General features: G+C 43.7%; 2 protein-coding genes across 3 annotated transcripts; one reads left to right on the top strand and one right to left on the bottom strand.

Annotated features, from left to right (window-relative positions):
* Window positions 1–6,273: 6,273 nt before the first annotated feature.
* HIGD2A (HIG1 hypoxia inducible domain family member 2A) lies at window positions 6,274–8,203 on the bottom strand. Its single transcript, XM_030213043.1, has 2 exons — window positions 8,029–8,203; window positions 6,274–6,782 (listed from the first exon to the last, which is right to left on the bottom strand). The coding sequence occupies exons 1-2, from the start codon at window positions 8,183–8,185 to the stop codon at window positions 6,616–6,618; spliced, it is 324 nt and encodes a 107-aa protein (XP_030068903.1). The 5' UTR covers window positions 8,186–8,203; the 3' UTR covers window positions 6,274–6,615.
* An 8,628-nt stretch (window positions 8,204–16,831) lies between these two features.
* On the top strand, window positions 16,832–25,229 carry NOP16 (NOP16 nucleolar protein). Of its 2 annotated transcripts, XM_030212021.1 has the most exons (6): window positions 16,832–17,006; window positions 19,521–19,629; window positions 20,636–20,702; window positions 20,821–20,927; window positions 24,624–24,783; window positions 24,822–25,229. In XM_030212021.1, exons 1-5 carry the CDS (start codon window positions 16,900–16,902, stop codon window positions 24,774–24,776), a joined length of 543 nt encoding a protein of 180 aa, XP_030067881.1. In that variant the 5' UTR covers window positions 16,832–16,899; the 3' UTR covers window positions 24,777–24,783; window positions 24,822–25,229. The 2 variants fall into 2 exon arrangements, with proteins under 2 accessions (XP_030067881.1, XP_030067880.1); XM_030212020.1 differs by having other exon boundaries at window positions 24,624–25,229.
* The last annotated feature ends 1,707 nt before the right edge of the window (window positions 25,230–26,936 follow it).

Genomic DNA, 26,936 nt, shown 5'->3' with positions numbered 1-26,936 from the left:
AGCTCACAGACAGTATCTCCGATTCCGTCTGGGGACACGGCACTTTCAGTATTGTGTGCTGCCCTTTGGACTCGCCTCTGCACCACAGGTATTCACGAAGTGTCTCGTGGTGGTTGCGGCATACCTACGCAAGCTGGGAGTGCATGTGTTCCCGTATCTCGACGATTGGCTGGTCAAGAGCACCTCAGAGGCAGGAGCTCTTCGGTCCATGCAGTGTACTATCCACCTTCTGGAGCTGCTGGGGTGTGTGATAAATTACCCGAAGTCCCATCTCCAGCCAGTCCAATCTCTGGAATTCATAGGAGCGCTGCTGAATTCGCAGACGGCTCAAGCCTTCCTTCCCGAAGCAAGGGCCCAGAACCTTCTATCCCTTGCCTCTCAGACCAGAGCTTCTCAGCAGGTCACAGCTCGGCAGATGTTGAGACTCCTGGGTCATATGGCCTCCACGGTTCATGTGACTCCCATGGCTCGCCTTCACATGAGACCTGCTCAATGGACCCTAGCTTCCCAGTGGTGTCAAGCTACCGGGAAACTAGAGGATGTCATCCGTCTGTCCATCAGTTGCCGCAATTCGCTGCACTGGTGGACCATTCGGACCAGTTTGACCCTGGGACGACCATTCCAAATTCCGCAGCCCACGAAAGTGCTGACGACGGATGCGTCTCGCCTGGGGTGGGGAGCTCATGTCGATGGACTCCACACCCAGGGTCTGTGGTGCCTCCAGGAACAGGATCTTCAGATCAACCTCCTGGAGCTCCGAGCGGTCTGGAACGCGCTGAAGGCCTTCAGAGATCGGCTGTCCTACCAAATCATCCAAATTCGGACAATCAGGTTGCAATGTATTACATCAACAAGCAGGGGTGCACCGGATCTCGCCCCCTGTGTCAGGAAGCCGTCGGGATGTGGCATTGAGCTTGCCAGTTCGGCATGCTTCTCCAAGCCACATACCTGGCAGGCGTAAACAACAGTCTGGCCGACAGACTGAGCAGAGTCCATGCAACCGCACGAGTGGTCGCTCCATTCCAGAGTGGTACGCAAGATCTTCCGAGAGTGGGGCACTCCCTCGGTGGACCTTTTCGCCTCTCAGACCAACCACAAGCTGCCTCTGTTCTGTTCCAGACTACAGGCACACGGCAGACTGGCGTCGGATGCCTTTCTCCTCCATTGGGGGACCGGCCTCCTGTATGCTTATCCTCCCATACCTTTGGTGGGGAAGACCTTACTGAAGCTCAAGCAAGACCACGGCACCATGATTCTGATAGCGCCTTTTTGGCTCCGTCAGATCTGGTTCCCTCTACTTCTGGAGTTGTCCTCCGAAGAACCGTGGAGATTGGAGTGTTTTCCGACTCTCATTTCGCAGAACGACGGAGCCCTTCTGCACCCCAACCTTCAGTCTCTGGCTCTCACGGCCTGGATGTTGAGGGCGTAGACTTTGCTTCGTTGGGTCTGTCTGAGGGTGTCTCCCACGTCTTGCTTGCCTCTAGAAAGGATTCCACTAAAAAGAGTTACTATTTTAAGTGGAGGTTTGTCGTTTGGTGTGAGAGCAAGGCCCTAGAACCTGCTTGAATACCTTCTGCACTTATCAGAGTCTGGCCTCAAGACCAACTCAGTAAGGAATCACCTTAGTGCGATTAGTGCTTACCATTATCGTGTAGATGGTAAAGCCATCTCTGGAGAGCCTTTAGTCGTTCGATTCATGAGAGGCTTGCTTTTGTCAAGGCCCCCTGTCAAGCCTCCTGCAGTGTTATGGGATCTCAACGTCGTCCTCACCCAGCTGATGAAACCTCCTTTTGAGCCACTGAATTCCTGCCATCTGAAGTACTTGGAAGGTCATTTTCTTGGTGGCAGTTACTTCAGCTTGTAGAGTCAGTGAGCTGCAAGCCCTGGTAGCTCATGCTCCTTATACAAAATTTCATCATAAGAGTAGTACTCCGCACTCACCCTAAGTTCCTGCCAAAGGTGGTGTCGGAGTTCCATCTTAACCAGTCAATTGTCTTGCCAACATTCTTTCCCAGACCACATACCCGCCCTGCTGAACATCAGTTGCACACAATGGACTGCAAGCGAGCGTTGGCCTATCTGGAGTGGACACAGCCCCACAGACAGTCCGCCCAATTGTTTATTTCTTTCGACCCCAATAGGAAAGGGGTCGCTGTTGGGAAACGCACCATCTCCAATTGGCTAGCAGATTGCATTTCCTTCACTTACGCCCAGGCTGGGCTGGCTCTTGAGGGTCATGTGTTAGAGCCATGGCAGCGTCAGTGGCCCACTTGAAGTCAGCCACTATTGAAGAGATTTGCAAAGCTGCGACGTGGTCATCTGGCCACACATTCACATCACATTACTGCCTCCAGCAGGATACCCGACGCGACAGTCAGTTCGGGCAGTCGGTGCTGCAGAATCTGTTTGGGGTTTGAATCCAACTCCACCCTCCAGGATCCGAATTTATTCTGGTCAGGCTGCACTCTGTTAGTTGTTCTTCGTAGGTCAATTTCTGTTATGCCCTCGCCGTTGCGAGGTTCAATTGACCTGGGTTCTTGTTTTGAGTGAGCCTGAGAGCTAGGGATACCCCAGTCGTGAGAACAAGCAGCCTGCTTGTCCTCGGAGAAAGTGAATGATACATACCTGTAGCAGGTGTTCTCCGAGGACAGCAGGCTGATTGTTCTCACCTACCCTCCCTCCTCCCCTTTGGAGTTGCATTTTTACTCATTCCTTTGCTTGTCATTCAACTGAGCGGGAATGGTCGTGCACGGGCGGGAAGACGGCTGCGCATGCGCGGTGGGCGTGCCCTGCGTGCGGGACCGCCCGCGAAGTTTTGTTCTGGTTGGTGGGGGCTGCCGTGGACGTCAACCCAGTCGTGAGAACAATCAGCCTGCTGTCCTCGGAGAACACCTGCTACAGGTATGTATCATTCGCTGTACCTGGGGCAATGGAGGGTTAAGTGACTTAACCAATCAAACCCTTCCCTTCCTAAGGTTCAGGAGGGAACAGAACATGGACATTTTCATCAAGTCCAGTGCATTAGTTTCCAAACCTGTCCTTGGGTATCCACAGCTACTCTGGTTCTCAAGATAGCCAAATGACTGCACCATCTCCGCTATATGGACAGCCTGAGAGCCTGACTGGCTGTGGCTAGGCAGGGAGCCAGTGATACCACATACGTACAGAAGGAAAAATCAGAATGGAGTTAGTACAGTGACATCACTGCAAACTGAAGCCCTGCACTTATCAGCTATAACTCCGGGCAGCAACAGTGCTAATTTCTCTCTCTGTCTTACACATGGACACAGAACCAGTGTCAACTTCGCTCATTTCTGTGAGTATGGGATTTTAAAAAATTTGCAGGTAGCTTGTTTTTGGGCTTTTTCCCGCTAGTGGGACATAAGCACAGTTGGCAACACTGACTTCCTGTGACCTTACAGGATGATGCGTCCCTCCTATGCAGTAGCAAACATCAAAGAAAGATGACACCAATGGCGGGAATACGAGAAGTTTCAATCTCGTAGATGAAAAGAGTAGCAGCTTCTCTTAGGCCACATTCTGAGAGCCATTCAGAATGTGCGCACTACTCTGCTTGCCAGTTCGTACTTGTTGAAGGAGTACAGATTGTGTCAGCAGAGCACAGGGATATGTGGAAATCTGCCTATATGGAGGCACAGTAGGTATGCTTACCATTAGGCTGAGCACTGTCAGGGCTGGCATTAGATGATGCACATGGATATGTGGAAATCTGCCTGTATGGAGGCACAGTAGGTATGCTTACCATTAGGCTGAGCACTGTCAGGGCTGGCATTAGATGATGCACATGGATATGTGGAAATCTGCCTGTATGGAGGCACAGTAGGTATGCTTACCATTAGGCTGAGCACTGTCAGGGCTGACATTAGATGATGCAATCAGGGAAACTGCTGAAAAAGGCATAGATTACTAGTAGGCTTTGGAGTCCCCTTCTAAATTTCTGCTCTGGGCCCCAGTATGTCCAACTTTGGTTCTGAGCACTATCTCCCTCATTCTATAATAGCTCACCAAAATGAATTGTCTGCATACTTACATTTATAGAATACTGCTATTCACACAGTAAAATTCATAACACAGTTAACAGCAATTCAGATTTATAAAGATAGTTGACATTCATGAAGTCAACCATTTAAATTCACATATATATATTTTTTAATTTGGACCATCAGAAACAGTGAATCACCACAATGCAGTATATAACTGCTTGAACTATGCCTATTCTTATGTCCATGCCTACTTTAGTATCTTAACCTTTGTGGCCGACCCTTTTAGCTTCGTAACCCTTTTCCTCATTTCGTCAGAGTTGCCCTTTTGAAAAGTAAATGCTACTACAGTAGATTTTCTTAGTGACTTCACTCCAGATATCAGCTAAAATTTTATCATGTTATGATCATCTCTTGTACCATGCCCTGCATTTCACTAAGGACCATATCTGAAATAGCTCCCCCTCTTGTCGGGTTCTTGGACCAGTTGCTCCAAGAATCAGTCATTTATTATATCTAAGAATTTTACCTCCCTAGCACTCCCTGTTCTAACATTTATCCAGTCAATATTGGTGTAATTGAAGTCAATCCTTAATATATAATATTCTACTTGCTTTGTATTTATTGCTGGATTTTCTAGAAGTCTTGAAGTAAGGAGAAAAAAAAAGACCTCAGTGAACAACAGAGACCACTTATTTCGTAGGTAAAAACCTTCAGTATATAGGTGGCTCACATTTAATCATTGGTCATTAAAAACTCCAAATACTGATAAAGTTTTCCTTCATCATCTTCAGCAAATATTCAAACAATACAACTGTAGAAAAGAAGATATGCAACAAATTTTTCCAGTTATAACACTGGACTTTAAAAATAAAGGTAAGTACTAAGTTCCAACACAGTCCCGGCAGGGGTTCCCTGTTTCACTGGTAAAGCTGCTTCAGGGGATAAAGTTCACAACCCACTGTATAAAATTGAAATAGAACTTAAAGTTTTAATCAAACTGGAATTGGTTAAATTCTTCATGCTCTTTCCATGACCCATCTAAAATGGCTTCAAACTTGCCTTTGAAGTCAGCAGTGGCAGCAATTCATACAGAGGTCTTTTTTTTCCACGATTAGAAAATCCAACAATACATACAAAGCAAGTAGAATACTGTATATTAAGGACTGATCAAATTTTACTGATCCTTGATAATTCTGGTAATTGAAATCACTCATTATTATGTTGCCCAGTTTGCCAGTTCCTAATTTCTGTAAACATTTCTTCTTTTGTCTGTTTGTTCTGTTGTGGTGGACAGTAGTACAGGCCCTACCTATATACTCTTTCCCTTCACACATAGAATGTGTATCCACAAGAATTCCACACTGCTGTTTCATGTAGACTATTTGTTTTGTTTGACTCAATTCCCTCTTTAACAGTGCGACTCCCCCTTCAATTTGATCCACTATCATCGCAATATAATTTGTACCATGATAAGTGTCCAATTTATTGTCTTCCTTCCACCAGGTCTCTAAGATGCCTATTACATCTACCTCTTTGTTTAGTGCTATATACTCCAACTCTCCCATCTTATTTTTATGCTAATAAATGCTACATTTAGGTGTTCCTTTTATACCAGCAATCGACCTATTGTAAATATGTACCCCCCTACATTTAGGCACCACAATGCTAGTTTATGCTAATAGTCTAAAAGAACATTCATGCATGTAAGTGTTCTTACAGAATAGGCTCACTGCATTTTTAATTAATACAGCTATTGTGACAACATAGGCAATACTGATGATGTCTGGTATGTTTTGACTGACTGACATGGCCTTGGCTGAGAATGTGCAGTTGATGTACTGGAGTTATGTTCCTACATAATAATAAAAATATTTCTAGCCCGCTGTATCTAAAATAATCTAAGCAGAGAACAAAAGAACATACATAATAAAATCCAGTTTAACAAAGAATGACATAATAAAACAAAATCATTCATAACTACAGACTTTACAGAGTATTTTAGTGTTTGATTAATCTTCACCGCATGTTTAAAAAAATTGGGCTTATTTTGGGGCTTGATTTGAACTGATATTGCTTGGGGTTTTTTTAAGCACAATGCGCTGTTTTTCCAAGTCTACCTGCCAACACTGCACAGAACAGGTACAGCACAGGCATCAGCAGTACAAACTACCCTTACAGAGACAGGAATTACAATGATTTGGTATTTATATTTTACAACATTCTTTCACAAACTAATTTTGAAGGAATTAAGAGACACTGCAAGACTGCAGATCATTAACACATTTGTCATAGGTTTTAATAATACAAATTTTACACAAATGCCTCTATATACCCAAACTAGCTTGCATTCTGGCTCCTCAGCTTTGTCTCCTGGGTCTTTTGGAGCAAACAGCTCATGAGGACAGAAGGCTAGAAGGGGCTGTTACAGGTCTTCAGTATATAAAGTGTAATGTAAAGTTAAGCTTCCCATTAAATCCCCTGAAAACAATTAGAGGTCATGCTGCATATTCCAGGAGGAAACCCAAGAGGCAGGCTCCAACCGATACTAAGGATACGTCCCCATCTCAGCAGCCACCGTTACTCCACAGAACAGTCATGCGAATAGGCTGAATCAATGCTGTGGTTTCATGGCCGCAGTAACCACCCCCACCATGATGGCAGCAACAGTAAAGCCTTGAGCTAGGATACGTGCCCGCATCAGCAACTGTGACTGCCGAGTCTTCCCATGCTTGAAAGCGATAAGCCCATATGTCAGAGCACCTGCAGTAGCTAGGCAGCCTAGAAATGAGGAAAGAGGGGGCAAAGCACAGGGAGTTACTGAGCTTTCATTTACTACATTACAAGCAACATCAGTTTCATGGTGTCAACATTTTTTTTTTCGTCATTTGACTTCAAAATATGACAAGACTTGACTCTACTGAAATGTTACCTCTGGCATAAGATGGAGAATTGCTGTATGTTAGTGCTGGAAAAAGGTCTTAAAGGGTAGAGGTGTACTAGCCCTAGACTACATGGTTGTATGCACTGTAACTGGCTTTCATCCATGATGTTCTGACACTTTTCTGATCACTAGATTGAAATATTTTGTAGCATGATCTTTTCTGGAGTGCTGACCTCCTTAGCTCACACAATCACAGAAGGTCTCACTATAAAAGCAGCATCTACACTCCATCTAATAATGTATTCATGAATCAAATCAATCTTTACATAAAAAAAACACAGGATGTGCATAGATCAGGATCATTTGGTCTACCCAGTCTGTCCACTTGTATTTGCAGAGTAGGTTTGACTTGATCTGTAGATTTCTTTCTGTCTTTGATGCCAAGATTCATTGGTTTATCCCACAAGTTTGAATTCTGCCACTATTTTGGTTCACCTGACCTCTGTTGGACCAGATACCTACTACTTTCCCAACTGCTTTGTCACAGTAACTGATCACCTTGAGGTCATCTGAGATGATGCCCAGGTCTCTACTTAACTGCTATTTCTCCATCTCCACAAAAGGTATTTAGCCTTTAGAGTTCTTCACCCCAAATGTAGGATTTTACATTTTCTCGGCTTACACTTCTGCGCATTAAAAAAAAAAAAACATTTCATCTAATTTATCTCCGGTTACTCTGCTGCTTATTTTCATGTTACGTGCAAGCAGACACGCTTTCCCTTAGTCCCCTTCCCAAGGTTACTCAGAAAGACAGAGAACTGCTCACTTTCCCTTCACCAGATTAGACCCACTGATCGGCAATCTCTGGAATCTATTTCTCAACCAATTTCGCCGTTTAGGAAGTTAGTTCCAATGATTTTATGGGGAACAGTAGCAAATGCTGAGTAGCATAATCACAGCATCCCCTGGGCCTTTACAGACACTGAGGCAGATGAGAGCACAATAAAGTGAAATAAATACAGGCAAAGCAAAATACCCCCCCAATCCACCACTATCACCAAAAGGCATCTTATGCGGGAGTTTCCTGTGCTAGAGCGCCAGTCCTGCGACACATTTAACCTACAAGACCCCGCCGCCTCTCACCGATGGGCACGAACGGATTCTGCGCGAACTTGCGCGAAAACTTGTCGCTGAAGGTCTCCTGCTCGCGTGGGGGCTGCGGGGTGAAGCCATCAATATACGGAGCACCGCTCGGAGTCTGGGTCGCATTTTCAGCCATCCCTGCGCCTCCTGACGCCATCAGTTCGCGACGGAAGGGGTGGGGCTCTATGCGGCAATAGACGTAGGGATGGGCGGGGCTGCGCGACACTGGATTGGAGGTCAGAGCCTGGTGGGCGTAGATTATGCGCCATGTTAGCTTTTCCCCTCCCCGCCACTCATAGGGTTGGTTGCTTGCTTGCTTGCTTGCTTGCTTGCTTGCTTGCTTTGTTTTCAGTGTACGAGAGATGACGGCTGTGCGGGGGAGTGGAAACAGAGATTAAACTAATTGGCTTCCTTGGTTACAGTGAACTAATTAGGCTCACTTTGTCTTTTTTATTCAAAGATTTTGCAAAACACAAAGGAAAAACAAGAAACAACAAACTGAGAGCCCTGACATTGTGATGCACATTACATATAAAATATAGTCAGGCAGTATCTTGAACAAAAGAAGATATAGGAGATCGTTTATCAGTGAATTTATGTATCTGGATCTCCTTGCTAGATATACTTCAAATTTATAGGCAGTGCATCCCAAGCTCCACCATTGGTTATAATGAATATTAGATTCTTCCACAAATTTAAAATAATGTTTAGAGCAAGAGATAGCAAATAATCCAGTAAAGAACATTCACACTGTGTTAACAAATCTTGATTTCAATATAAACATATTAGTATTTTTAAAAAATATATTTTATTGAGTATAATTGAAAATACAAAAATATATAGTTAAATTCAGGTATAAACAAGTCACAATAATAACAAGAACAGTACAAGTACTACAGAGAAAGCCAGAGTACAATGAGTGTATATCTGGGATCAAAGCAGTTGATCTTTGTGAGTTATATATACTAGATAAATAATTATAGTAAAGCTTTTCATCTTAACAACTTACAAGATTTCTGGAAAGAACAACTTAAATTATTTTCATATTCCTAATACAATATAACCCAATTCCACCACATTTGGAAAGAAAGAGGTGAGCTATCCTTCCAATGATTAACAATGAGTTCAAGGGCAACATATTAGAAAATCAAATAGAAATTTGTCCGATTCATCAGATATTTCAGGTAGGATAATTGATTTCCATATAATAAGTTTCAAGGAGATAACATAAAAGTAGCCATACTGGGTCAGACCAATGGTCCATCTAGCCCAGTATCCTGTTTCCAACAGAAACCCAAATCGTGGCAACATTCCATGCTACAAATCCCAGAGCAAACAATTGCTTCCCCATGTCTTACTCAATAGCAGACTATTAACTTTTCCATACCTTTTTTAAATCCAGGTACGCTAACCGCCGTTACCACTTCCTCCGGCAAAGAGTTCTAGAGCTTAACTAGTAGTGAAAAAATATTTCCTCCTGTTTTAAAAGTATTTCCATGTAACTTCCTTGAGTGTCCCCTAGTCTTTGTACTTTTCGAATGAGTTAAAAAAATCGATTTACTTATACTAGTTCTACACCCCTCATCCGTCTTTTCCAAGCTGAAGAGCCCTAACCTCTTTAGCCTTTCCTCATATGAGAGGAGTTCCATCATCTTTATAATTTTGGTCATTCTTCTTTGAACCTTTTCTAATTCCGACCAGAACTGAATGCAGTACTCAAGCTGCAGTTGCATCATGGAGTGATACAGAGGCATTATAGTATTTTCGGTCTTATTCACCATCCTAGCATCCTGTTTGCTTTATTCACCACCACAGAGCAGATTTCAGCATATTATCTATGATGACACCTAGATCCAGTAGTTGACAAGTGAAGGATATCAGAACCTTGGACCATAAAATGTAGAGATTTCTACATTCAAATAACATATGTGAAAGTGTACCGATTGCTTTGGAACATGACCAACATTAATCCGATGGAGATTGACCACTGGCCCTTGCTTTCCTGGGAGTCCAAAGTGAAGGATGATGAAATATAAGGATTGTGTGATTGAAGTGGATATAGAGACTCTAGGGCCATGGATCCAAAATAAGTTCCATGATTGTTCTGGTATGTGGGTGTTCAAATCCTTTCCCCATACTTGTTAAGCGGCCAGGCTATAGCTTCTTTTATTTAATTGAAATGTCTTGTATTTATTTATTGCATTTGTATCCCCCATTTTCCCACCTTTTTGCAGGCTCAATGTGGCTTACATCATGAGTTGTGGAAATCTGTCTGAAAAAATACAGTTAGTATAGCAAAGGATCTAAGGGTAAGGTGATAATAATAAAACACGATAATATCTTAGCAAGTAATAGAGTAGGACAGTTCTGGTTCTATGAAGAACAGTTCACATGTGTTAATCATTGTGGTATGTTCTGTCAAAGAGGAGGGTCTTCAGTAGTTTGCGGAAGTTAGTCAGTTCATAGACCGTTTTTAAGTTGCGTGGTAATGCATTCCAGAATTGTGTGCTCAAGTAGGAAAAGGTTGACGCATGTATTAGTTTGTATTTTAGACCTTTGCAATTAAGGAAGTGAAGATTAAGGAACGTGCGGGATGATTTTTTAGCATTCCTGGGTGGTAGGTCTATCAGATCTGTCATGTAGGCTTGAGCGTCACTGTGGATGATTTTGTGAACTAGAGTGCATATTTTGAATGTGATGCGTTCTTTGAGTGGGAGCCAACGTAACTTTTCTCATAGGGGTTTGGCGCTATCATATTTTTTTTACCGAATATGAGTCTAGCTGCAGTGTTCTGGGCTGTCTGAAGTTTCTTGATTATATACTCTTTGCAGACAGTGTAGAGTGCATTGCAGTAGTCTAGATGACTGAGAACCACTGATTGTACCAGGTTGCGAAAAACAGTCCTTGAGAAGTAAGGTCTTACTCTTTTTAATTTCCACATTGAGTAGAACATCTTTTTGGTTGTGTTTTTCGCGTGACTCTCTAGTGTTAGGTGTCGATCAATAGTAACTCCAATAATTTTTAGGGTGTCCGAAATTGGGAGGTTCAGTTTTGGTGTGATAATGGTGGTGAATTTGTTCATGTTGTGTTGAGATGTATTAGGCATTGGGTTTTTTCTGCATTGAGTTTCAACTGAAATGCATCCGCCCATGAGTGCATGATATGTAGACTTTGGTTGATGTCATTTGAAATTTTGTTTAGATCTTGTTTGAATGGGATGTAGACCATTACATCGTCTGCATAAATGTATGGGTTAAGGTTTTGATTTGATAGTAGTTTGATCAACGGTATCATCATTAAGTTGAATAAGGTCGGTGAGAGGGGGGATCCCTGTGGAACTCCGCATTCAGGTGTCCATGTGGCTGATGTGATCGAGTTAGATATCACTTGATATTAGCGTGTAGTTAGGAACCCCTTGAACCAGTTAAGAATGTTACCTCCTATTCCGAAGTACTCAAGGATGTGTAGTAGAGTTCCATGATCGACCATATCGAAGGCGCTAGACATGTCAATTGCAGTAGTATGTTTTATTTTTATTTATTTATTGCATTTGTACCCCACATTATCCCACCTTTTTGCAGGCTCAATGTGGCTTACAGTGTGTTATTATGAAGTATTCATTACAAGATCTTAAATATAATCGATAATAGGCTAAAGGTGAATGGGGATAAGGATGTAAAGGTGTTAGGTAAGGTAGTGTGAGAGGTGTTTTTTGATGCACATGAGTGGTTTAAGGAATGATTAGTTTAATTGAGGATTACTTTTGTAGGCTTTGATGAAGAGATGTGTCTTCAAAGATTTGCGAAAGTTGGTTAGATTATCCATGGTTTTCAGGGCCATGGGTAATGCGTTCCATATCTGTGTGCTTTTGTATGCAAAAGTAGTGGCATATGACTGTTTGTATTTAATTCCTTTACAACTGGTGAAGTTCAGGTTGAGGAATTTGCGGGCCGATCTTTTGGCGTTTCTTGGTGGTAAGTCCACTAGATTTAACATATAGAGTGGGGCATCTGCGTGGATGATTTTGTGAACGGTTGTGCAGATCTTGAACTCAATTCGGAGTGGCCTAGTGGTTAGGGTGGTGGACTTTGGTCCTGGGGAACTGAGGAACTGAGTTTGATTCCCACTTCAGGCACAGGCAGCTCCTTGTGACTCTGGGCAAGTCACTTAACCCTCCATTGCCCCATGTAAGCCGCATTGAGCCTGCCATGAGTGGGAAAGCGCGGGGTACAAATGTAACAAAAAAAAAATTTGTTCCTTGAGCGGGAGCCAGTGCAGTTTCTCTCTTAGGGGCTTCACACTTTCATATTTAGCTTTACCAAAAATGAGTCTGGCTGTGGTGTTCTGGGCTGTTTGGAGTTTTTTGATGGTTTGTTCTTTACAGCCTGCATACAGAGTGTTACAGTAGTCCAAGTGACTTATCACTAATGACTGTACTAGAGTGCGGAAGATGTTTCTTGGGAAAAAAGGTTTTATTCTTTTGAGTTTCCACATCGAGTAGAACATTTTTTTCGTTGTATTCTTCACGTGAGTATCGAGTGTGAGGTTTCGATCAATAGTGATAGCCAGTGGCTATCGTTGTTTGAATTTAGTCATGAGAGTTACTAGTACTGTTTCAGTACTGTGGTTAGATCGGAATCCTGATTGGGAGTCGTGTAGTATTGAGAATTTGTTTAAATAGTTTGTGAGTTGTTTGGACACCATCCCTTCCATTAGTTTGGTTATTAGGGGGATGGATGCTACTGGTCTATAGTTGGATAATTCGCTAGCACTTTTCTTTACGTCTTTGGGTTTGGGGTGAGTAGGATATTTCCTTTTTGCTTCAGGAAGAGTCCATTTTGTAGCAAAAAGTTCAAGTGATTCGTTAGGTCTGTTATAAATTGTTGAGGGGCAGTTGCCATAAGGTTGTTTGGACATATGTCTAATTTGCAATGAGATTTGGTGAATCTTTTGAGCGTTTAGGAGATGAGATCTTCCGTTAATATCTCAAAGTTGATCCAGGTTCTGTCTGCTGGGTATACACCAGGGTCTGGATCTAGGCAATCAAGGAGTACGGCGTATTTGATGGTACTGGCAGGTATTTGTAGTCGTAATTGTACAATTTTCTCATTGAAGTATCTCGCAAGATCGTCTGCTCCTGGTGTGTCTTTACTGTTGGTTGTGATTGGTGTGGTGTCTAGTAGTTTGTTCACAAGTTGGAAAAGTTTATGTGTGTCCTTGTAGTTAGGTCCAATTTCAGTTTGTAAAATAATCTTTTGGTTTGTCTTATGGTATATTTATATTTTCTTTGGAGTTGTTTCCAGGCATTAAGTGTGGAGTTGTCTTTCTTTTATTCCACGCTCGTTCTAGTCTTCTAACTTGTGTTTTGAGTTTTTTCAGTTCTTCATTGTAGTAGATCGAAGCGCTATGAGAGCAGTGAACAGCCTTTAAGATGAAAACTTCCATTGTACTTTCTTTAAGGAAGGATTTGTGGTACTTGAGGAGATGGTTTATAGAATGTTCCAAATGTAGGAAGTGGCAGAATTCTGCTTAAAACATTTAAACTGTAAATCACACTTTATAGGAAGGATTTTAAGAATGATATCCTAGATTGAGGACCAATATGTCTGAAGGTGAAGACATTCAAATAAAAGATGTTTCAGGGACCCCAGTTCTTTGACATAAGACCAGCATATGAGGAAAGGCTAAAGTGGCTAGGAGGCATATTTTCAAAGCACTTTGGGAGGCTAAGTTCCATAGGTTTCTATGGAACTTTGGGAGGCTAAGTGCTTTGAAAATGAGCCCGTAGGGCTCTTCAGCTTGGAGAAAAGGCGGCTGAGGAGAGATATGATAGAGGTCTATAAAATAATCAGTGGAGTTGAACGGATAGATGTGAAGCGTCTGTTCACGCTTTCCAAAAATACTAGGCCTAGGGGGCATGCGATGAAGCTACAATATAGTAAATTTAAAACGAATCGGAGAAAATATTTCTTCACTCAACATGTAATTAAACTCTGGAATTCGTTGCCAGAGAATGTGGTAAAAGCGGTTAGCTTAGTGGAGTTTAAAAAAGGTTTGGACGGCTTCCTAAAGGAAAAGAGCATAGACCGTCATTAAATGGACTTGGGGAAAAACACTATTTCTGGGATAAACAGTATAAAATGTTTTGTACATTTTTGGGATCTTGCCGGTATTTGTGACCTGGATTGGCCACTGTTGGAAACAGGATGCTGGGCTCGATGGACCTTTGGTCTTTCCCAGTATGGCAATACTTATGTACTTAAGAAAGGTTAATCAGGTGGGATCCTATGGGGGTTCAAATAGCTCTATGCATCAGTGGCGTACCAAGGGGGGGCGGTCCGCCCCGGGTGCATGCCGCTGGGGGGGGGGTGCCGTGGCGCGTGCCTGTCGCCCTGTCTCCGAGTTCGCATGTGTTCACTGCTCCCTCTGCCCCGGAATAGTGAACACATGCAAACTCAGAGGTGACAGGCGCATGCCGCGGCCCCCCCCCCAGTGGCGTGCACCCGGGGGGGGGTCATTTCGCCAGGGGGGGGGGGGGTTCGCGCTGCACCTGGGGGGGGGGGGCATCGGCGATCCGCCCCGGGTGTCAGCCAGCGTCGGAACGCCACTGCTATGCATTAAAAAGAACATGGATTGAGTAACCACTTGCCTCCACCTACCCTCCTCTCTTCCTTCCCGAATCCCGTTCACATTAATTGATTTGATTTGCTTACTTTATTTATTTTTTTGTCTATTAGATTGTAAGCTCTTTGAGCAGGGACTGTCTTTCTTCTATGTTTGTGCAGCGCTGCGTACGCCTTGTAGCGCTATAGAAATGCTAAATAGTAGTAGTAGCAGGGGCGTAGCTACGGGTGGGCCTGGCTGGGCCCAGGCCCCCCAATTTCGGCCCAGGCCTGCCCAGCGCCCGCCCCAGCACCCATTGCCGGCCACTGCTACTTTTCCTGTTGAGCAGCAGGGCCGGCGCTACAAAAAGAAGAAGCGCTAACGGCGCTAAGGAAGACGAAAAATGTTTTAAAAAAAGCGCGGCACCGGCAGGCACTGTCTAGGCAGACTTGAGGCATTGGCTGCTGGCTCGCAGGCGTGACGTAGAGAGGGGAGGAGCCTGCGAGCCAGCAGCCAATGCCTCAAGGCTGCCTAGACAGTGCCTGCCGGTGCCGCGCTTTTTTTTAAAAACATTTTTCGTCTTCCTTAGCGCCATTAGCGCTTCTTCTTTTTGTAGCGCCGGCCCTGCTGCTCAACAGGAAAAGCAGCAGTAGCCGGCAATGGGAGCTGGGGCGGACGCTGGCATGCAGGGCGGGCCTCGTCGAAGAAAAGAGGGAAAACATGGAAGAATGGGGAGAAAAAGAGGGAAAACAGATGGAAGGATGGGGAGAAAAAGAGGGAAAACAGATGGAAGGATGGCAGAGAATGAGGGAAAACATGGAAGGATGGCAGAGAAAGAGGGAAAACATGGAAGGATGGGGAGAAAGAGGGAAAATAGATGGAAGGATGGCAGAGAAAGAGGGAAAACAGATGGAAGGATGGGGAGAGAAAGAGGGAAAACGGATGGATGGGGAGAGAGACTCTGGGTGGAAGGATGGGGAGAGAAAGGGGAGAGACTGGAAGGATGCAGAGAGAAAGGGGAGAGACTGGAAGGATGTGGAGAGAGAAGGGAAACTGAACAGAAAAGGGTAGAGAGATAGACACTGGTTAGAAGGAGGGAGAGAGACATTAGATGGAAGGATCAGGAGAGAGGGTAGATGGATGGAAGGATGGGGAGAGAAAGAGGGAAGACATTGGATGGAAGGGTAGGGAGAAAGAGGTGACACTGGATGGAAGGATGCAGAAAGAAAGAGGGGAGACTATTGGAAGGATGGGGAGAGAGAGGGGAGACACTGGAAGGATGGGGAGAGAAAGAGGAGAGCTGCTGGATGGAAAAGGGGAGTAGTGAAAGACTGGAGAATAAGAGGAAGGGGAATGGGGAGAACAAGGGTGAGAAAAAGATGAAAAGCCATAAGTAGATGAAGGAAATTAAAGAATGGATAGTAAGAATGAATTAAATCAGGAGAGAGGCAGAAAAATATTGAAGAAAGCAAAGAAAAAGGAGAGAAAAATGAGAAATGGCCAGGAAACCGTGTCAGAAGAGTTAAGTGAAAACGAAGGAAAGCAGAATCTAGAGACTGAGAGCGACACAATGAGAAAAAGTAAATGGCCATACAAGAAAGGTAAAGAAAATAATTTTATTTTTAATTTAGGATAAAGTAATATGGTACCTGTGTTAATGAAGTTTCAGAGACCAATACTTCCTTCCTTAGGTCAGGCGAGGATACCGTAACAGCATTATACTGACCTGAGGCAGGAGGTTTTGGCCTCTGAAAGCTCACTGAAAAGGGTGTTAGGCTATGAAATAAATTTTCTGAAATCTGATGCACTGAAAAGCAGCACTTTACCCTGTGTGACAAATGCATCTGATTAGCGTGACTAAATTTTGCTGGGGGAGGGGGGGTAGAGAGAAAATTTTGTGCCCATCCAAAATTGGCAGTCTGGCTACGCCACTGAGTAGTAGTAACATTTACAGATCAAGATGCATTGAAATTAATACTCCAAAAGGAGTTCCAGTCTGTAACTTCCTGCTGCCAAATCTTTTGTCTTTAAGCTATTCAGTTTAACGATTGTAACAACCTATAAAGATAGGACGCTATATGTCTTTCCTCCGTCCTTGCTGCTTCCCCCCTCCCCGTCGCCTCCGGATGATGCTTTTGCGCGCGAGCGGAAGGTAGCCTGGAAGTGTGTCGAGAACTCCTTTTCCCAGAGTCCCCAGCGGCCAGGCGGGGGTCGCGTTCTCTTGTACATGCGCTGGAGAGCGCGGGACGGAGGCGGCAGGCAGGAAGGATGCCCAAAGCACACGGGAAAAGAGGCAGAAAGAAGTTCGATTACCGGCTGGACAGGAAGAAGCTGAGGCGGAAGGCGCGCAGGAAGGGGGCCCCCCGGATCACCTGGTAAGAAAGAGCCCGAGGGTTTGGTAGCCGGGCGCCGTTAACCAATCGTTCAGATAAGCGCGTTCGCCCGTCTTCAAAATACAAAACCGGTGTAAACAGCGCGCAGCCGGGGATATGGACAAAAGGACTCTCCTGCAATCTACGCGTAACCTTCTTAGCTTCCTTAAAAGTCTACTGTTGCGACCCCCTTGAGACGTAAACCGTCTGCCGACTGAGGAGGCAGCAGCAGAGGCCGATAAGCAAACGGGGCTTGCAATGTTAAGGTTTTTTTTTTTAGCTACTTTAGCGTGAACGTTATTGTACGCCTAATGCACGGAGGCCCCAACGCTCAGAAGCAAACGCGAGTACTAGTGGCCATTAGTGCCGGACTAGTGCCTGTGTTTGCCAGCGTAGAGGCCCTTACTCAGGGAAACAAGGAGCGTGCCAGCGATCAGCGCTGATCACATGCTACTGGATCCATACAGCATGGCCTTAAAAACGGGTTGTTGTTTTGTTTGGACAGCAGCTGATGCGTTCGGTATGCGGTGCTGACATTATCTGTCTTGCCCCCTCTGATATGCAGGGCTAGGAGGGTGGGTCCTTGCATGAGCCCTTAAGAATTTCTGTGCCTTGGGGAAGGGGTTTTGGTGGGGGTGTGGGGGTGTGTCTGTTGGGGGGAGGAGGGACCCAGGTAGAGCATTGTTTTGTCCTGTGCTAACCCCTTTGAGAGGCATACCAAGTGCAGAATAATACAGCTTGGGAGTCAATAACCTCTGGTAATGTGGTAGTGTAGTGTGTTACTGCAGATTAGCATCTACTACAGTAATCCAAGCCACAGTAAAATAATCCCCCTCCTCCCCCAAACTGGCACGCCACGCACCAAAATCCCCCCCCCCCCCCACTTAAGATCTGAGCAGCAACAGCATGTTAAAAAAAAAATGACGGCCTGTGAGCCAGCACATTCTGCACAAAAGCCCACGTTTCCCCAATCCCCACCTGCCTGTAGACATATTTGCCTAATTCATAGGGGCCCACTCCTTGCATGAATGTCCTAAGCCAGTGGTTCCCAAACCTGTTCTGGGGAAAAACCCAGCCAGTCAGATTTTCTGGATACTTGCAATAAATATTCAAGAGATTGATTTGCATGCACTGTTTCCATTGCACATAATTTTCTCTCATGCATATTTGGTGTGGATATACGGAAAACCCGACTCACTGGGATTCCCCCAGGATAGGTTTGGGAACCACTGCCCTAAGTAGAAGAAAGCAGTACAGACTTCCTTACTTATGCTGATTCCCCCACGCTAGCGATCTGATTTTGACACAGGTGACCATCCCATCATCCTGCAGCTCCCTCACTGCGTTCTTCAGGATGCCACAAGGAATAAAAGCAGCTCTGCATCCTCAGGTTAAGGTGGCTCCGGCTGTAAGGGGTCTGCATGCATTTTGTGCCACTGCTCTCTCTTTTCTAGAGTGTACACATTTTGGAGAAGAGAACTAAGGAGGTCTGACAAGATATTCAGATAGCTATTTTTCCTTTTCTTGAGAGGAGAATAAATAGAACACAATGTTGGCGTGGCGTTCTAGAGGCAACTTAGAAGCAACGTTGGAAAATATTTCTTTGTGGAACGGGTGGATATGTGTAAGGGGCATCAACTGAAAATGGTGGAAGTGTGGGATTTAGACACAGAGAATCCTTCATAGGATGCTTAAATCATTTGTGGAGTGGAGGAGTGGCCTAGTGGTTAGCGTGCTGGACTTTGGTCCTGGAGAACTGGGTTAAATTCCCACTGCAGGCACAGGCAGCTCCTTGTGACTCTGGGCAAGTCACTTAACTCTCCATTGCCCCAGGTACAAATAAGTACCTGAATATAATATGTAAGCCGCAATGAACCTGCTAAGAGTGGGAAAGCACAGGGTATAAATGTAACATAAAAATTCTGGGAACTCTATGCAAAATCATTCAGGCAGAGACATTGGCTCATCAGATATGTGAGGGGCAGAGGCTGCATCACTTTGAATACTTTTACCCTTATCCTACTCTGTATTGCTCACTAGAAGCTGTAGTCCCATTCCCCGGAGACTTATCAGCCTCATTGTTATTTCTTTTCTCTATATACTACTATATGTTCGTCCCAGAGTTCTATTCTCTTTTTTGGAAACTTATCAGCTTCCTTGCACCTACTGTTACTCTATTTTCCACTCTATGTATTCCCAGAGTTGGCACTCTCCTCTCTGGAACCTGTAAGCCACATTGAGGCATATTTTCAAAGCACTTAGCCTTCCAAAGTTCCATAGAAACCTATGGAACTTTGGAAGGCTAAGTGCTTTGAAAATATGCCTCATTGAGCCTACTGCTATGTGGGAAAATGTGGGATACAAATGTAATAAATAATGTTAGGAATGGGAAAGGAACTAAACAGCGGGTTTGAATCCTTTTTTGCAAATATCAGTTTTGTAAATAAAATGTAGAATATTGCATGAAGAATGTTTGCTTTCTTTGCTTATGAACAAGTGTCTGTTTTTATTGGTCAGTGAACAGATCCGAAATGCCTGGGATGACTCCAAATCTGTGGCCAGAAACCTGGCAGAAATGGGCCTTGCAATTGATCCCAATAAGACTCTCCCCATCCAGCAAGCAAAGGTGTGTGGATTGGTGAATGACTGTGTCTGCACATGCACGGTTACATGTCAGATCTCCCATTTAATAGTAGTTTCAGATATATTTTCCTTCCACTTACCCTCTGATATGCTGCATGAATTGCTAAAAATGAAAGGAAAACCTTAATACAAAACAGAGAAGTCCCTGTAGAGAGCATTTTATATTTGCTGTAGTCATGCGGCAGCCTATGATTTGGATATAAAGTATTGTTGCAGGGAGGTGGAGATGGGGTGGGCAGACACAGGTTTGTTAACAAAAGTGGCTTCCGCCTGGAAAAAAAAATCATTGCTTTTGGACAAGTCTGGTGGAGAATTCCACTGTTAACATACTAACCCTGCTGAAAGTCTTGCAGATAACTTCGAGGTCATATTTGCATAGCGCTGAAGGTAAATCTGCTAAGCTAAATGAAATTAGATTGTGATGCATCACATGTGTGTTTGGTACTGGTGGCATTGCTCAAGGGGCAGGTAATTGTGGTAAAGCTGTTTTGAACCACTGAAGAGTGAAGGCGAATCTGCAAATAAACTGGAGAAATTGTTTCTTCAGTCAATGTGTATTTAAATTCTGGAATTTGTTGCCGGAGAGTGTGGTAAAAGCAGTTAGCTTAGGGATTAAAAAAGGTTTGGATAATTTCCTAAAAAGATGGACTTGGGAAAATCCATTGCATATTCTAGGATAAGCAGCATAAAATCTGTTTTACAGTTCTGGGATCTTGCCAAGTACTTATGACTGGATTGACCACTGTTGGAAACAGGATACTGGGCTTGATGGACCTTCAGTCTGTCCCAGTATGGTAACACTTATGTTCTTATGAATCTGGCATTCATAGTGCTTTCAGTAGGGTAGAGAGGGATGAAGAATGGAGATGTGCTAGTTGTCTTTCAGGCCCTGGTCTACCCAAAGAAGGTTGGGAAGCTGGCAGTTGCTGCCAGCAAGACTCATAATTTAAATTATTATGCCTCAGAACACTGTTTTTCTTGTGATGCAGATGATGGAGACAGAGGTTGATCCTACACAGCCTGGTGTGGTTATCCGGAAGCCTTACGTGTTAGAAGGTGTGTACAACAGGCCCTGTCCTGAGTGTCTCTGGAAAGCGCCTCCCTTGTAAAGTGTTCCTAAATTTCAGTGATCTTTTCTGTTTGGTTCCCTCCTCTGATCTCTCATTGGTTGCAGGGCTGCTGGCTGAGGCAAGTCTTCCTGAGAAGAGCTCCAGAGGGATCTCATCTGACATGGTGGAGTATGTGCATTACATGATTAGCAACCACGGCAAGAACTACAAGGTGGGTCTGGTGGTCGAGCCGGGTGCTGCATTTCAAGCCTGAAAAGCTCGTGTTTAAAATTCTATTCAACGCAAATGCTTTGTTTGCGGTGGATTACAATGATTAACATAAAAGAATACACAAAGCATAATGAAGACGAGATAAAAATTAAAATAGAGAGCATATCATCCATAGGTCCCTCCTCTGTTACTTATATATTGATATTCTTTGATATGACTATTTGATTATGCCTTGTATTTTGCATTTCATATCCCTGTATCATTATAAATTAATAAAAAAAAATGTCAAGAGCGAAAATATTAAGTCTTCACTTTTCTCTTGCCAAAGTTCAAGTGATAAAATAAATTGAAGAATGCGTTGAGTTTCAACTGAAATGCATCCGCCCATGAGTGCATGATATGTAGACTTTGGTTGATGTCATTTGAAATTTTGTTTAGATCTTGTTTGAATGGGATGTAGACCATTACATCGTCTGCATAAATGTATGGGTTAAGGTTTTGATTTGATAGTAGTTTGATCAACGGTATCATCATTAAGTTGAATAAGGTCGGTGAGAGGGGGGATCCCTGTGGAACTCCGCATTCAGGTGTCCATGTGGCTGATGTGATCGAGTTAGATATCACTTGATATTAGCGTGTAGTTAGGAACCCCTTGAACCAGTTAAGAATGTTACCTCCTATTCCGAAGTACTCAAGGATGTGTAGTAGAGTTCCATGATCGACCATATCGAAGGCGCTAGACATGTCAAATTGCAGTAGTATGTTTTATTTTTATTTATTTATTGCATTTGTACCCCACATTATCCCACCTTTTTGCAGGCTCAATGTGGCTTACAGTGTGTTATTATGAAGTATTCATTACAAGATCTTAAATATAATCGATAATAGGCTAAAGGTGAATGGGGATAAGGATGTAAAGGTGTTAGGTAAGGTAGTGTGAGAGGTGTTTTTTGATGCACATGAGTGGTTTAAGGAATGATTAGTTTAATTGAGGATTACTTTTGTAGGCTTTGATGAAGAGATGTGTCTTCAAAGATTTGCGAAAGTTGGTTAGATTATCCATGGTTTTCAGGGCCATGGGTAATGCGTTCCATATCTGTGTGCTTTTGTATGCAAAAGTAGTGGCATATGACTGTTTGTATTTAATTCCTTTACAACTGGTGAAGTTCAGGTTGAGGAATTTGCGGGCCGATCTTTTGGCGTTTCTTGGTGGTAAGTCCACTAGATTTAACATATAGAGTGGGGCATCTGCGTGGATGATTTTGTGAACGGTTGTGCAGATCTTGAACTCAATTCGGAGTGGCCTAGTGGTTAGGGTGGTGGACTTTGGTCCTGGGGAACTGAGGAACTGAGTTTGATTCCCACTTCAGGCACAGGCAGCTCCTTGTGACTCTGGGCAAGTCACTTAACCCTCCATTGCCCCATGTAAGCCGCATTGAGCCTGCCATGAGTGGGAAAGCGCGGGGTACAAATGTAACAAAAAAAAAATTTGTTCCTTGAGCGGGAGCCAGTGCAGTTTCTCTCTTAGGGGCTTCACACTTTCATATTTAGCTTTACCAAAATGAGTCTGGCTGTGGTGTTCTGGGCTGTTTGGAGTTTTTTGATGGTTTGTTCTTTACAGCCTGCATACAGAGTGTTACAGTAGTCCAAGTGACTTATCACTAATGACTGTACTAGAGTGCGGAAGATGTTTCTTGGGAAAAAAGGTTTTATTCTTTTGAGTTTCCACATCGAGTAGAACATTTTTTTCGTTGTATTCTTCACGTGAGTATCGAGTGTGAGGTTTCGATCAATAGTGATAGCCAGTGGCTATCGTTTGTTTGAATTTAGTCATGAGAGTTACTAGTACTGTTTCAGTACTGTGGTTAGATCGGAATCCTGATTGGGAGTCGTGTAGTATTGAGAATTTGTTTAAATAGTTTGTGAGTTGTTTGGACACCATCCCTTCCATTAGTTTGGTTATTAGGGGGATGGATGCTACTGGTCTATAGTTGGATAATTCGCTAGCACTTTTCTTTACGTCTTTGGGTTTGGGGTGAGTAGGATATTTCCTTTTTGCTTCAGGAAGAGTCCATTTTGTAGCAAAAAGTTCAAGTGATTCGTTAGGTCTGTTATAAATTGTTGAGGGGCAGTTGCCATAAGGTTGTTTGGACATATGTCTAATTTGCAATGAGATTTGGTGAATCTTTTGAGCGTTTAGGAGATGAGATCTTCCGTTAATATCTCAAAGTTGATCCAGGTTCTGTCTGCTGGGTATACACCAGGGTCTGGATCTAGGCAATCAAGGAGTACGGCGTATTTGATGGTACTGGCAGGTATTTGTAGTCGTAATTGTACAATTTTCTCATTGAAGTATCTCGCAAGATCGTCTGCTCCTGGTGTGTCTTTACTGTTGGTTGTGATTGGTGTGGTGTCTAGTAGTTTGTTCACAAGTTGGAAAAGTTTATGTGTGTCCTTGTAGTTAGGTCCAATTTCAGTTTTGTAAAATAATCTTTTGGTTTGTCTTATGGTATATTTATATTTTCTTTGGAGTTGTTTCCAGGCATTAAGTGTGGAGTTGTCTTTCTTTTTATTCCACGCTCGTTCTAGTCTTCTAACTTGTGTTTTGAGTTTTTTCAGTTCTTCATTGTAGTAGATCGAAGCGCTATGAGAGCAGTGAACAGCCTTTAAGATGAAAACTTCCATTGTACTTTCTTTAAGGAAGGATTTGTGGTACTTGAGGAGATGGTTTATAGAATGTTCCAAATGTAGGAAGTGGCAGAATTCTGCTTAAAACATTTAAACTGTAAATCACACTTTATAGGAAGGATTTTAAGAATGATATCCTAGATTGAGGACCAATATGTCTGAAGGTGAAGACATATTTGACTATGCCTTGTATTTTGCATTTCATATCCCTGTATCATTATAAATTAATAAAAAAAAATGTCAAGAGCGAAAATATTAAGTCTTCACTTTTCTCTTGCCAAAGTTCAAGTGATAAAATAAATTGAAGAATGCTGTTGTGCATTTTAAGGGCCAGTAGACAGACCTTTCGTAGACAGAAAATTATAACTAGGCTTGTACATTACAAAAACAGATGTAGATTATTTGGATGCAGGCATATATGAAGTTTGATTCCCCTTTTTTTTTTTTTTTTTTTTTTTTTCAATTTCCCTTTTTTTTTTTAATTTAAATTAGGGGATAAAACTTTTATTACATTTAATAACAAATAACTTGTTCATTTGAAAAACATTCAATAGAGTTTGGGTGCAACATAATATAGAGCGAATAGGAGAGCTGCTTCTGCTTTTTGGCATTATAGCCCCCTGATTGGGGGCCTGACAGATACAGACAAACCCAAACCCCCAGTTAGATAAGTGGGTCAGGGCACTAGTGTACATAGTAAGCAAGTATGATCCCTTCATACACTGTGGCAGCAGTTCACTTTGTACTTAGCTATGGAAAAAATTAGTCAGAACCTCTGTCTGGCTTTTGACCTGTTTTACTTCAGAATACTGCAAGAACGATCTGTCCTTACAGCGGTGTCGAGATCTGAAGATGGTTGTCTTTTCATTCTGCTGTCTTCAGAGAAGGGGTGGGTGGAGGTGTTTGTCGTTAATTGCCACTTATGCTATAGGCAGCTGGGTTTCATGGCTCTTTAGGTTGCGGAAGAAATTCCTCTGCCATACACCTGAAATATTTTGTTTGCTTTTAGGCAATGGCCCGGGATGAGAAAAATTATTACCAGGATACGCCAAAACAGATCAAAAGGAAGATTGAGTTGTACCAGCATTATCACCCCGAAGACTTCAGCGCTCTCTCTGCTTCTTGTGAACATGGAGAGATTGAGCAGAAACTGTCCACCTGAAGCTGGAGTAACTGGCACTGGAAGTTGCTCCTGCCCAGAAACCAAGATGGATACGTGTTAATGTTCCTGGTCTGTTCTTTTTTTTGTCTTCAGTGGCCAGAACTGCACCTGCCCATATCCTTGCCCGGAACTGTGAGATGCTTCTGTTTGTTGGAAGAGTGAACATTTCCTTATTTATTCTAATGCCCAAATCTTCCAGTCGCTGATTTACTCAAACTTAGTTAAATGCCATTTCTGCTGCGTCTTTTTCATAGTAATCTTGTGGGGTTTGGTGCTTTAGTTTTTAGACTTGAGACTGTACGCTAGCAGGGCTCTTGTGAAATTTATCCTGCTCATACAATCTGATTACTGTATTGTGGAAAGGGGGATTTATGTTATATTAGTAAAAAAGGCCCGTTTCTGACACAAATGAAACGGGCGCTAGCAAGGTTTTCCTCGGAGTGTGTATGTTTGAGAGAGTGTATGTGAGAATGACTGACTGTGGGAGTGTGTGCAAGAGAGAGTGTGTGAGAATGAGAGTGTGTGCAAGTGTGTGTGTGAGAGAGAGAGAGAGAGAGAGAGAGTGTGTTTCACACAGATGGTAAAATTATGTATCATACCTGATAATTTTCTTTCCATTAATCATAGCTGATCAATCCATAGACTGGTGGGTTGTGTCCATCTACCAGCAGGTGGAGATAGAGAGCAATCCTTTTGCCTCCCTAGATGTGGTCATGTGCTGCTGGAAACTCCTCAGTATGTCGATATCAAAGCTCCATCCGCAGGACTCAGCCCTTAGAGAATTACACCCACAAAGGGACACTCTGCCCAGCTCACCACCGCCGAAACGGGGGCGGGGAATCCGTCCAGCTCATCCCCGCGGAGCGGGGGAGGGACACCACACCCGCTGATGCGGGGGGAACTGGCTTATCCTGCGACCGCAACCGCGGGGGGAACTGGCTTATCCTGCGACCGCAACCGCGGGAGGCGCTGGCTAACCCTAACACTGCCGAAGCGGGAGAGATATAAGGTTGCCCTACTGCCGCACGAAGCGGGAGGGAGCGCCGGCAGAATTTAGATCTCAATCCAGCCCCGTAAAATGGAGAGGAGAGGAATGTAGCAGCTCACTGTAACACAAAATCGTCTCAACTCCAGAAGAATTAAATCGAAAAAAACTTGAACACGAAGATCCTCCTGAACAGGAACAGAAGACTAAACTTGAACCTGAAATGCAACCAGAATATAAACAGTACAGATATCTGGGAGGGGCTATGGATTGATCAGCTATGATTAATGGAAAGAAAATTATCAGGTATGATACATAATTTTACCTTCCATATCATAATGCTGATCAATCCATAGACTGGTGGGATGTACCGAAGCAGTACTCACCCAGGGCGGGACATAGAAATCCCTGACCGCAACACTGAAGCTCCAAACCGGGCCTCCGCCCGAGCAGCCACAGTCAAGCGGTAATGCCTGGAGAAGGTATGAGCCGATGCCCAAGTTGCCGCCTTACAAATCTCTTCCAAGGAGACGGACCCGGCCTCTGCCATCGAGGCCGCCTGTGCTCTAGTGGAGTGAGCCTTCAGCTGGATAGGCGGCATCTTCCCCGCGGCCACACAAGCCGCTGCAATGGTTTCCTTGACCCATCGTGCCACTGTAGGCTTGGATGCCTGCAGACCTTTACGAGGACCTGCGAACAGCACAAACAGATGATCTGACTTCTGGAAATTATTGGTCACTTCCAAGTATCTGATGACGACTCGTCTCACATCCAGAAATTTGAGAGCAGAGTACTCCTCTGGGTAGTCCTCCCTACGAAAGGAGGGTAGCAGAGCTGCTGATTCACATGGAAGCGAGAAACAATCTTGGGCAGGAAGGAAGGCACCATGCGAATAGACAGTGGTGTGCTGGTAAAATTTTAACAGGCTCTCTCCATGGTCCACCTCGGCGCCCCCCCCCCCCCCCCCCCCCAAAAACAAAATTGCAGAGCTGGCTATACCCGGGGGGGGGGGGGGGGGGCCGCGGCCAACACATTACTCTCTCCAGGAAAAAAAAATTAAATTATCCCAGGTTCCAACCTAATTCATGTTTAATATGGGATAAAATGCCATAAATAAGTAAATAAATATAAACTTTTAACGTTCAGCACCTGATTCTCAAAGTGGACATATTCCA

The sequence above is a fragment of the Microcaecilia unicolor genome, chromosome 8, assembly GCF_901765095.1.
Source record: "Microcaecilia unicolor chromosome 8, aMicUni1.1, whole genome shotgun sequence".
In the NCBI taxonomy this organism is placed as follows: domain Eukaryota; kingdom Metazoa; phylum Chordata; class Amphibia; order Gymnophiona; family Siphonopidae; genus Microcaecilia; species Microcaecilia unicolor.
Note: the sequence above shows the minus strand (reverse complement) of the source record. Positions and strands in the feature narration are given on the sequence as shown.